This window comes from Phoenix dactylifera, chromosome 4 (assembly GCF_009389715.1).
Source record: "Phoenix dactylifera cultivar Barhee BC4 chromosome 4, palm_55x_up_171113_PBpolish2nd_filt_p, whole genome shotgun sequence".
In the NCBI taxonomy this organism is placed as follows: Eukaryota; Viridiplantae; Streptophyta; class Magnoliopsida; order Arecales; family Arecaceae; genus Phoenix; species Phoenix dactylifera.
In genome coordinates this window covers 880818-893661 of record NC_052395.1, presented here as the reverse complement: position 1 = coordinate 893661, position 12844 = coordinate 880818, and the positions used below count along the sequence as shown (strand labels likewise).

Below are 12844 nucleotides of genomic sequence, written 5' to 3'. Positions count from 1 at the left end.
TATGTTTTATAATGTGTGTTTTATAATATGAATGGGTACTTTTATTTTTTAAAAAAATACAATTTTCGATGCTTTTAAGCGTCGGTAAAAGACGTCGTAGCACAGCCCCGGCACGCTTATGTCGACGCTTCAAATGCTTACATTAGCGTCAAAGCGTCAACATTTTTCGACGCCTTAAAGCATCGGGAAAAACCAAAAGGAAAACTATGAGAAATTTGTCTCTCGGATTATCGCCGACGCTTTATAAGCATCGGCAAATCTCGATTTTTGCCGACGCTTTCATCCTGCGTCGGCAAAAAGTTTTGTCACTCTGGTATCGCCGACGCTTTGGCGATGCTTGGTATTGCATCGGCGATACTTTAGCTGACGCTTATAAGCGTCGCTAAAGGTTCTAAAAAGCGTTGGGATAGGTTTGTTTTTCTGTAGTGATAGCTAGTGTTGTAGATGATCGCATCTTAATACTTACAAACTAAAAGCAAGTATACCATTTTTGCTATGTTGATTTCAGCAGCACAATGTCTGGTTTTGAGTCCCCCATGCTCATTAGTAAGATCAGCCTTTGATGTTTACACTTTTTTTAATTTTTTGCATATGACATTTTGGACAGGAGAAAACAAGTCAAAATTGGAATTATGGGAAAGATTACAACCTAAAGTAGTTGCATCAATATCCAATAAGTTATCGGCTAAACTAGTAATTAACACTCTTAATCTTTACATATAGAATTAAGTGACTTGCGAAACCGTCTTTATGGGCGAAGATGATGATTATAAATTTTGCTCGGTTTTGTGTGATAATCTCTAATGAGTTGTTTAGATTATCATTGTTTTTAAGTTGCTCAGCCTATAAAATAGAATGTTAAACCACCTTCTGCTATTTGACCTGAAAAAATAGAAAAAAAATATGAGACAAGAGAAACATTACAAACGTGTGAGATTCTACAAACTCTTTTCCCTTCTTTCCACCGCGTTACATCGATTACATCTTTTAGACAAAAGATCATAGCGAAAGCCATTGTTATTCCATTATTTTTCTTTTTTCACACAGGTAGGATATTATGACGTTGTTGATACTTGCTGTACCTGACGAGATGATTGCAAATGAAACCACTCCCTTGACGTTATGATGATGGCATGGATCTAAAGTTGTCTACGGACTACGGTGGCAATGTCGTTTATCCTCAAGAACGGGAGTTTGACTACGCGGAGCTTGATTAGCTTTTAGAATAACTTTATGGGCACATTTGGTTCCTTTTTTTATTAAAATATTTTAAAAAATTAATTTTAAAATTTTTAATTGATCATACAAAAATGATACATTTCAGAATAATTTTTATTTAATTAAGCATTTGTTTTTTAAAAAATATATAAAATATTTGTTATATTTTCAATAAAAAAAATTTACCTCATTTTATGTTAAAATTTTAATATATTTTTTAAAAAAAAGTTACCTCAATTTCGGGCCGAAAAAATTAATACTTTTCTATATTTTACATAATTTTTTTATAAAATATAAAAATAATAAAATAATATTATTATTTTTGGGGTTAAAGTGGATGATTTCGTGCGCGTATGGGCAAATTTGTTGAAAAGCCAATGGCGTTCCAGTTCGACTCTGGCCTATCAAAATCTGCCACGTTCCGAAGCTTCCCAAGGGTAGTGAATTAGTAATGTACAACCCTAATTTCTTTAATTCGTTTCCTTTTTTTAATTTCGTTAATGACCTGGCAAATTACGAAGATAAAATTTAGTTAATCAATCAAGGGTGTTTGGGGCCCAGAAATTGTAAGGCTCTCTCAGGTTCCTGTCAGGTTCCTGTAAGACAGTCTTGACCGTTCATTTAAAATCGTGGGACAAGTGTAGCAAAGAAATCCTACGGGGAGTCGAAAACGGCGACACCTGTTGTTTTCTGAATTTATTGAAGGTATCCAAGTATCCAACTCGTCTGTTTGAGAAAAAAAAAAAAAGGCGACACCCAGAAATGGTAAGCCTCACTCCCGCATGATCCTGGCAATTTTAAAAAATAAATCAGTATAAATTCCCCACTCCACCCCGTCCTCGAGACTCCAACCCGTTTGCTATGAAACGCACAGTAAGCTTGTTAAAAGAAAAAAAAACGGATTTGTTGGGATCCAATGGATCGTCCCTCCGCGAATGCTCTTGTAATCCGCCAGTTCTCTTGATTTCTTGTTTTAGATTCGATTTCGTTGATTTTTTTATGGGATTTTTGTTGTTGTTGTTGTTGTTGTTGTTGTTGTTGTTGTTATCTGTTTTTTCGGGGGGTGGGGGTTGCAGAGATCGAGTTTTTTGACGATTGGGGAGAGGCTATGCGCGGCGTTCATCCCGTTCATAGCCATCGTGGAGGCGCTCGTCTACGTCGTCACGGATTGCTTCGACCACCGCCCCACGGCGGCCCTCGCCCGCCGCTCTCGCAAGATGACCTTCCGTGACCTCGCCCGCCTCGCCGCCGACTCCCGTTTCTGTGCTTCTCCCTTTCCAATCTCTTCTCATTTCTTTTCTCGACATCTGGATTCTTGAATCCTTCAAAAGTTCTTGAATTTTTCTGCATAAAATTGTGCGTAGTTACGGTGAACGAGGTGGAAGCGTTGTACGAGCTGTACAAGAAGTTGAGCAGCTCCATCATTGACGACGGACTCATCCACAAGGCACTTAATTCTTCTCCCTCCGTCTGTTTTGATTCTTACGATTCTTATACTTTTATAAGGTGGTACTGCATGTCAAAGTATGCAGCGCATGCTTAGTAACATATATACCGACTGTCACGTACTGGATTTTTCTTGGTAGCTGATTTTTGAATTTGACATGCACTTTTTGGTGTGTGGTACAGCGTGCCTAGCGTTCCCGTTTGAAAAGAAACCTTGTGGTTTTGGCTGAATGTCTATGTACCTTTCAGTGTTAAACAATGGACCTTCGATAGGTGATGCCATTTGTTGTGGATAATGTGGTGTGAAGGTTAAACTTGTACAATTATTGTTCAGGCATAATTGTAGTCTTCTTTTTTCTTTTTTTTTTTTTGGCTTGGATTTTATGCAGTTGTTCAAAATGTGTAGGAAATGATATATAGTATGAGTGTTTTCACTGCAGATAATGGTTTTTGTTATTTAGCAAAAGTGTTCAGATCAAGAAACAGCAAATACTAGAAAGTGTCCAGCCTCTCAGACAATTTATCATGCGTAGAAATATGGCAGTTGAGTTTTCATGTTAAAGATGTTCTTAAAAATATTAGTTCATTTGAAATTTAATCAACACTTAATTTTTTTTTGAAAAACAAAAAAACACATATTTTAAGTCAAGAAAATTAGGTAGCGATGATTAAAAAGCAAAAGCAGCCATGGATATACTGAACAAAACATTATTTATTGACAATCATATATAACTTGCACTGATGCGAGGTTGCATAAGCATATACTAGGTGTTTCTATGTTCTTTATGATAGTGTTTAGCAAATATAACTTGCAACTAAGAATTTCTCAAACAAATCAAAGTTAGGTCTTGTTTGCTGCCATTATTTTGCTCTATACGTTCCTGTAACCATCCTTCAATTGTTTATGCAGGAAGAACTTCAGCTAGCACTTTTCAAGACTCCATCTGGGGAAAATCTTTTTCTTGATCGAGTAAGTGTGACACTATGGTTAATACTTTTTATTCATCATCTTATTTGCAGCTGTTCAGGGTGTTAAGTTTTATATATTTTTTTAACCCTGTCGATTTAATGCAATAAGTAGATGTTCAGTAACGAACAGGATGCCTATATATACCCAAAACATCCAGTATGCTTTGCAATATAATATCACATAAGAGACACAGATTCAAACATGATTTTACTCCTTAATATGCTATGGATCCCAAATGAGCAGGAGCAACCTACCAAAAGATTTCTTGGTTAAGTTTCATTTCTGCATCATGAACCATGATAACTTTACTGTAGTATGATGCTAGTATGTAATGTTTTTGTTTCCCCTTTTGTAGGTTTTTGATCTTTTTGATGAAAAGAAAATCGGTGTTATTGGATTTGAGGAGTTTATCCATTCACTCAGTGTCTTCCATCCAGATGCTCCTCTGGATGACAAAATTGACTGTAAGTTCTCATGGTCCAAGAAGTGAAATTTTGGTGAAAAACATATATAAATATATATTTTTTTTGACTATGCAGTGCTATTTCCACCTTTTTGTTTCTTTTGCAGTTGTTTTCAGGTTATATGATTTGAGACAAAGTGGGTACATTGAGCGGGAAGAAGTAAGCTGATTATTTGATAGAGTCTACAAATGCCTTGTTATTTGTTTTATTACGTCTCATGTATGTCTTGTTTTCTGGCCATCCCTAGATGGGCAATGGCCTCTTCTTCTCTTTTTCTTGTGAAACCTTTTTTTTTTTCATGAGATGATCTCCAACTGATTTTGTTTTGTGATGCATCCTATGGGGCCTGCCAATTAAATGTCTCCTTATTGTAGGGAAGCAGGGGCAGGTATAGCAAGTACTTACATGGCATGCTTAGGTCATTCTTCCTACGGTTTACAGCATCAAGATCATTGCATTCTAGTGGCATCATTTTCTTGTTTAATGTTTTGGAGCATGCTTGCCGCATGCGTTTCTTAACTAGTGATGTAATTTTAGGGAATATTATTGGGACCCTAATATGATTAAGAGAAGATTTGGTGCACTGCAAAATCATAGTATTTTAATGACTTTGTGTTTTGATTACAAATTTCGATTCTAAAAATTGGTTTGTGCAATATAAATAGTTGAAAAAGTTATGGAATTGCAAATTTTAGTTTTGAGTAAAATCTTCGAATTCATGTTTTTCTCTCCTTACTGTCTTATCACTTTTCCATTTTTGAGCCTCCTCTTCTTAACAGCCCAACTCCTTCTGAAAAGCCAATTTCTCAATCTTTGAGTAATGTTGAATCTAGAAAAAGAATTTCTTTATGATTTCAACAAATAAGTTGCTGATATGCATTGCTGGAGATAAAAGAGGCTAGCTGAAGTTAAGTATGCCCTGTCATTGCCAATATAAATAGTAAGAAAAGCACTGGTTTTCTTATCCTTCCTCTGTTTCTAAATTGCCACTACAGAATTTTTAATGTCCGTCAACATACTATCGAATGCCGTTAATGTATGTTATACACAATGGTAGATTATTGAACATACACCTAATTTGCTGACAAATAATTTGCCCATATCATGATAAGAGTCCAGGCACCGTATAAAACAAGGACTTTTAGATGCCATAAACTAGTCGGATTTATCAACATGAAAGCTTCTTCAACTTTTAGTTGGTTAAGAATTTGGTGAAGATGTAAGAGACATATTAATTGCTGTAATCCTACTAGTTGGCCTGTTTCCAAACATGTGAGGGTGAACTTGTTGCAATTTTCTGATAATTATTTCTTGAGATGCAAGTCTATGTTAGTGTGTCATATTGCAGTTACATAGAACTGGAATTCCATTAGAAAATTCATCAATACACCTTGATGGGTAGTACATCTGGTTCCTTCCTATTGTTTATTTAGAGAGTAGTCTTTACCTATTTACTAATGTCAACATATCTAGATGCATGAAGATTACAGAGTCAAATAGAGAGGACATGCATCTTTTGTTACAGATGCTTCACCATCGTGCCTGCTAAAATGTGTAATTTCTCCTGACATTGTCATCCATTGTACGCTGATCCATATAAAAAGTTTTTGCATCTAATTGTTGAATGACTCATTCCTTTCTTCCAGATATTTTCACTTTATTTTGGTTTCCTTCATAGGTTAAGCAAATGGTGCTTGCTATCATGATAGAGTCAGATATAAAATTGTCAGATGACCTTCTTGAAGCCATAATAGATAAGGCATGCTTTTTCTAATTGCAATATTTCCTCTTCCTTTTTCTTTTCTATTCCTAACTCTTTTTGAATTGTGTCTCATTACTTGCTTCATTCTTGTACAGACTTTTGCAGATGCTGATGCCGACAGGGATGGTAAAATTAACAAAGAGGAATGGAAGGAGTTTGTCATGCGACACCCTTCTCTTTTGAAGAATATGACTCTTCCTTATTTGAAGTATGAAATTTTGACTTCATATGCTGCCTAGATCTGTATACTCTAAAACCTTTTTTAACTTCGTATGCTCATTAGACTGGTCACAAGATTGGATCGGCATGTGAACATTCATAACATAGAAGTAGGTATTTCATGATAGTAGGATCAAATGGAAACTGCAGTTAGATTCTTTTGTGCATGCTTAAGATTCTCTACAATAAAGCACACTGAAATTGAGTAAATATTTTTGCTTGGGTTATTTCAAGTTTTCCTGTTTGACAGTTACATAGCTATTCAGTTTGCTGCATTGCTGTAATGTTCATATCCAACTGTTTGGCGACTTTGGTCAATGGATAGATGTGTGAAAATTGGAGTGCATGAAAACATAGAGAGTCCATGCAATCCTCCCCCTCCCCCCCCCCCCCCCCCCCCCCCCCCCCCAGTAAAAGAAAAAAAAATTATAGGGAGTCTAGGTTGTCATTTAACTTCACCCTTGTAGTTGAAAATATAAAGTTGGCAAATTTTGAGTGCCCTTAATGTAGGTTTTTGAAACCAGCTTCTTTGCTTAAAGTTGGTGTTACATAGGACTCTTGCAGCTCTAGGCTAAAATGGATTTCAAAGATTATTTATATTTTTGGTTCTAGTGGCTACTCTCGAGTTCCAATTCTTGCTACTGTTCCTGCTTCATAGCTAGAATGACATGGGTATCTGAGAATTTAAATATTTAGATCTTAGATATGTAATGAGCAAATACTTCTTCCTGCAATGTTTAGTATTAAGAGATCATTATGATTTCTGTTCTTTCCAATTGTTACCCACAATTTTGGTTGATTTTCGTCTTCTGCAATAAAATATGTACGATTTCTATGTACATATGTACATATGCACATAATGTAAATATGTACAAATATGTATCTTCATATATATGCATGCACATGTACAGCCTGCTTTGGAGATTCAAAGCATCTCTATCCTCAAATTATCTGATAGTGGAGTTCTTAAACTGGCAAACTGCTGTGCCCTTGACCCAATTAAATACAGAAACCAGCACATATTTTTCATAGAACTATATCACTTGCATACATATTTGTATTTCCCTGATTCAAAATCAAAATAAAAAGCAAATCCATACTTCATACATTTGTCATGCTATACAAACCTCTAAGTTCTCCCAAAAGTTGAGATATCCTCAAAGGTATTCTTCCTGATTTTGTCAAAACTTTAATGTGTAAAAATATGCCTTCTCAATCAATTGTGCTTTGTCTTTTGTTAATAATAGAGTAAGATAACCCATCAATCTCTTTTTATGTCCTTTTTTAAAGAAAGTAATCTTGATGCAGTTAAGATTTTCTCTGAAAGTTTGGTACAAATTTTTACCCCCAAAGCAAACACATATCAGCAGTTCAATCTGGCATTTAAATTTACTGACTCGTTTGACTGCTCTACTAGTGATGTTTTGAGAGTTATATGCTATACTTCTCATTTACTGTTGTTCCTTTTTTTCCCTGTCACAATACTGTTATTCCGTTTGCTAACTATGTTTATTCAGAAATGATGGCTGTAAAAGCACTTTTCGGCATTAACATCATTCGCAACTGTCAGATATTCTTCTTTTTGATAGAACTGTCAGATATTCTTCTGAAGGTGCCTGCTGGTACTGTATGTTGGTTTCTGTTGATTTCTTGGGAAATAACAATTCATGGCAGAAATGGGTTCATGTTTTCATTCATTATAGGGAACCGATGGTTCTGTAACTTTATATATTTACTCTCGCCTGGAAATTTGTATGTTTCATTGGCATTGGTACTATCAAGTTTTGCAGTGTAGAATTAGCTCGACAGTATAAATAAAATGTCATTAATGATAGAATATTTTACTGATGGTTGATATTTTTCCTCTCAGGGACATCACCACGGTGTTCCCTAGTTTTGTCTTCAACACTGGGGTGGAAGATTAAATCAAGGTGACAGAAATCTTGAGTGCAACGAAGAGTATGGATGACCATCATGGAAGGCGTTGGGCGGCATCGAAGATGGGCTTTCACCCTCGATAAGCTATTGATAAAAATCAAAGAACTGCCCTTTGTCATAATTTGTGATGGACTTTTTTTTACGTTGCATTTATCAGCTTTGACAGAAAGTGAGAGAATGATATTTATCCAGAAATTGATGGAAAAAAGCTCAAGTGGCCTTTCTGGCCTTCTCCACCGCCGTCCGCTAATCCCATCCTTCTCCTAGGTGATCCATAAAAGGAGAGGAAATGGCCTAGACAAGGGTAGAACATATTCTAATCACTGGATAAATCAAAGTTTTTTTTTTTATTTGACAAATCTGGTTGAAGTAGATTAACCTGATTAATGGATTGAGTCAGGGTGTTGGCAGGTCAAATATATCCAATCAAAAAAATTGAGCTGTTGGGCGGGCCTTAGTCACACGCGGCAAGTGTTACAAGTCAGCTCAATTATATTGGAAGGTGACACGACCTTAATAATTAGTTGGATCCAGAGAAGTTGGAGCAGTGGTGGAAGGATTCACACATGCTTCGAGACATCTGAATGATGGTGAGGAATGGAATAGCCTTCCAAACTAAGTATGTATTTAGAGAGATAAATGTGGTTGCGAACTAGATGGCTGCATACATGGCCAGTCACTCTAGAGGCACCACATGGGCCGAGGAGAAGAGTTGCTTCGGGCACTTCGTGATTTTTTATTTTTTAATTTTATTAGATGTATCCGTGTAGTATGAAATATCTATTTTAGCAAAAAAAAAAATTATTATTTGGAAAAATAAACGAACAACTTGGGGACAATTCCGGGATAACCTGTAAGAAAGAGTAAGACCAGCACTACCAACAAAATTTATTTAATTGGAAAGAAAGAAAGAGGCTTGGGGGTGCACGAATGGGCATTCCACGGCGACCCCGAGCTCTTTTTTTTTTCTTTTAAACTCGAGAGAGAAAGAAAAGCTTGATAGACTTTGGATCTCTTAGCTGCTGCAACAAAGGAAGTCCAAGCGGGCCTTCTACTCCCCAACCCTCCTCCTCCTCCTCCTCCTCTCATGGCATCCTTCTCGTCGTCCAAGTCTTCTTCTACTGCTGCCTCCACTCCGCCTCCTCCCCCCTCCACCTGCAGCCAAGAAGAGACTCTTCCGTCGCTTCCTGCCGCTTTTCCTCGCCACCAATCTCGGCGTCGGAGGTCTGCCTTCCTCTTTTCATCTCCTTCTTTACCCTTTTATTCTTCATCCATTTTCTTGATCTTTTTCTCCTTTTATATTAAATAATCTGGGCGTTTTCAACGTATATTGTACGTGTTTTGTTTGTGACTCTGATCCATATGATAAGTGGGAGCTTTAATCCCGAGTTTTAGGTTACCCTGATGTCTCTGCTTTGCATTAGGATCTTGTCAGGAGAGGAAGTATTTTTTCTTTCTTTCTAATTATTTGCCGTTTAGAACTCCATGATTACTGTTTGTGATTTGATAATTTATCAATCTCCGAAGCTCTGATTATAATTCGGGTTTATTGTTGGTTTGGATATCAAACAAAGTGGGGAGTTCTTTTTTTTTTCATTTTTCATATAATATATTACTTTGATGACTTACTCCTTTCTATAAACAGCAATTTTACAATCATGCAGTGTCAATCAGAACATGGTGCTAATTTGTTAGAACTGCAAAAAAAAATTAAGCATGATCTTGAGGTTCAGCATTTCTGGAGCATGTATTTTAATCTGCCAGTGGCAGCTCAGATGTGTTGGCAAGAACTTGTAATAAGATTTTAAGATGATGATACTGTTTTCTAAAAATTGTATGATAAATTGTTCTTGCACTTGAAAAGTAAAGAAAATTAATACAAGCGCGCTGTATATTTCTCCACTTGGAGATGAAAATTCTCGATGCGAGTCATCTCTTGAAACTTTCATATTGTAGCTGTGTTCTGAATTCTAAACCGTGGAAGTTCAAAGCTCTTTTCTTGGAGTTTTTATATTTGGGACTTGGTGTGTAGCAATCTTCATGATTTTGAGGTTAGTCATAATGTGCTTTATGGCATCCAAATAACCACCTCAAGCTTGCTTTTGAGTATGGAGGATCTTGGATTGTGTTTAAAATGGCGTACCTAATAATTGTGCTAAAAGGTGAAGCTGTTAGACATCACTTTGGGGAGTGAGGCTCCTGCGAGTCATGCATCTAAACTTAGTTCCTGCCATTTTTTGGAGGCATAGGTATTCCCTTATTTTCACAAGCAAAAGAAGGAAAACATGACGATCTAGGAAAAATGATTATTTTGCATGGAATGAAGTGCAAAACTTTGGCTCAGGAAGATCTACTACTGTATACAGTTCAAGCTTTTGCAAGATTTTGTAACACATGATACTAGAGCCAAGCATAGAATCTTTTAGATTATTTGTTCCAATATTTCTGCAAGGTACAGACTACAGAGTGCCGGAATGTCACTATTTAAGGCCAAGCATGATATCCATGTGTAAACACAAAACTTATATCCTTTATATGTTCCTCTTTCTCATGATTTTTCTTGGTTCCTAAATGAACTTTTGGATCGTTATGAATCTTAAAGCATACTCCATATGCCTTGCCACATTTTTTTTTTGATGGAAAGGGGAGGCAGAAAGGAGCCACCCTGCTTTTATTGAAGATTAATCATATTTACAACAGAGATAAGTTACATTATCAAGAGAGGAAAGGAGCAGATACAAGAAAAAGAGGCTAAATGGTTCCAAACTAAGTATCTGATGATCAGTAGAGGAAAGAACCTCATCCAGACCAATAAGCAGAAGCATTTATTGCCTGAATGTTCCAAGCAATTTCACAAAAATTTTAACAAAAAAACACCAGAATCTAGAATGGCCACAAGCTCCAAATTTCAAAAAAACTTGAAAAAGTCTTTGACACAAGAAACAACTAATTTTCCACCACCAATTTCCATACCATGTCTGGTACCTCCTCTGTAGCATAATATAATAAAATCTGCTGGAAGGCATAAGATGACGAACAGAAGCTGTAGCTGAAGGGGACAAAGTTGCAATCCTTCAATCATTGAAGAGGCTATTTGCATTCCAGATTTGCATGACAGTTGAAGAGTAAGCATGACATAATATGCTCCAATTATATTTGATGTCCAAGAGAATAACTCAGAGAAGAAGACTAATATGCAACCAATGGCAAAACCATACTGAAAAGGAAGAAGACTATCCTCTGCTCGAGCAGTCTGAAATGAGAGCATTCCCTCGCACAAAAAAAAATAAATAAATCCAACTGATATAGTTCAAACTGTATTAGTCATCCACAAGCTTAGAGACAACATTTTGCACTTTGGACCAAATTCTTTTCAACTCCATCTACGTAATAGAATCGCATAACACCGCCCCTCTGCAGTAATCGAGGCAATGAAGATCTTTTATTTAGAAAAATTCTAGAGTTCCGCTCCTTCCAACAGGTCCAACATATAGCAGCAATCAACATGAAAATGACAGGCTGAGCATATTTTGTAAAATGGTTCAACCTCCAATCAATGCATAGATTTTTAAAGTTTAGTTGAGAATGAAGTACCCCAAGAGATAAACAAATGGTCTTCCATATAGTAGAAAAGAACTTACCAGGTGCAAGAGAGATGATCAATAGTCTCATTTGTATCATGGCACAAAACACAACCGCCAAGATTCTTACCTAATCTTTTTTCAAGGTTGTCTCTAGTGTTAAACTTCTTTTTCCAGCACAACTGTAAAAAGCATTTGATTTAAGTGGTATTGAAAGCTTCCACAGTGAGTTAGCAAATCTACATTTGATACCCCTAGTGTTCAAGAAGTAGTAAAGTAACTTTGTGGAGAAGGATCTATTGCTACTCAATTTCCAACATATTTGATCTTCTACCTAATTAAGAGTGACCGAAACCAAGAGAGATGAAAGATTAACGAACCAGGTTTAGGCTTCCAAGAAGATAGAGAATGGCCTCCTAAGCTTCTAAGACTTAGAATGTGGGTTATAGTGATCGGCAACTGTACCATTTTTTCTTCTACTAAGATTATGTAAAGCGGAAAATAGGAATTAGAGGGGTGCATCACAAACCCAATGATCTTTCCAAAATAGTGTATTATGTCCATTGCCAATTTTGAACTGAGTTCTATTCCAAAAGGTAGAGAGAGCATTAATAATGTCACGCCATAGATTAGAACATTTTCTAATAGGTTTCCAACTCATAGATAATTTGACTTTTCTATGGTATGCAAATTGTACTTGCTTTCTCCAGATTTCTGGTTATTTGAAAGATACCTCCATCCCCATTTTGATAATAGGGATATATTAAATTCTGCCAGATCCTTGACTCCCAAACCTCCATCCTCCTTTTGAAGACAAACTGTACTCCAATTAACCTTACATGATACTCCATAACACCTTGAAGAGCTTAACCATAGAAAAGATCTTCGATATTTATCAATCCTCTTGATCACCCATGCCGGAAGCTTATAAATTGACATATAATAGATAGGGAGGGAGAGTACAGAGTTGATTAAAGTTAACCTTCCTCCAAAAGATAAGAATTTGCTTTTCCATGTTGCCAATCTAGCTTCAACTCTTCGAATCAAGATCATCCAATTAGTTTTAGTAGGTTTACCCCCACGTAGAGGAAGCCCAAGGTATTTGATTGGAAGATATGTGCGACTACAATTTAGCCAACCTGCGTATCTTGTTACATCCATGTTGTCCTATCCAATAGCTGAGATAGAGCTTTTATGATAATTAATAGCAAGCCTAGATACCATTTCAAAATAGTAGAGAATGATC

General features: G+C 36.3%; 1 protein-coding gene across 1 annotated transcript; it reads left to right on the top strand.

Moving 5' to 3' along the window:
• Window positions 1–2067: 2067 nt before the first annotated feature.
• LOC103712857 (calcineurin B-like protein 9) lies at window positions 2068–8331 on the top strand. The gene is made up of 9 exons (XM_039125256.1): window positions 2068–2161; window positions 2295–2481; window positions 2583–2665; window positions 3575–3634; window positions 3990–4098; window positions 4205–4257; window positions 5777–5857; window positions 5956–6068; window positions 7950–8331. Exons 1-9 carry the CDS (start codon window positions 2135–2137, stop codon window positions 8002–8004), a joined length of 768 nt encoding a protein of 255 aa, XP_038981184.1. The 5' UTR covers window positions 2068–2134; the 3' UTR covers window positions 8005–8331.
• The last annotated feature ends 4513 nt before the right edge of the window (window positions 8332–12844 follow it).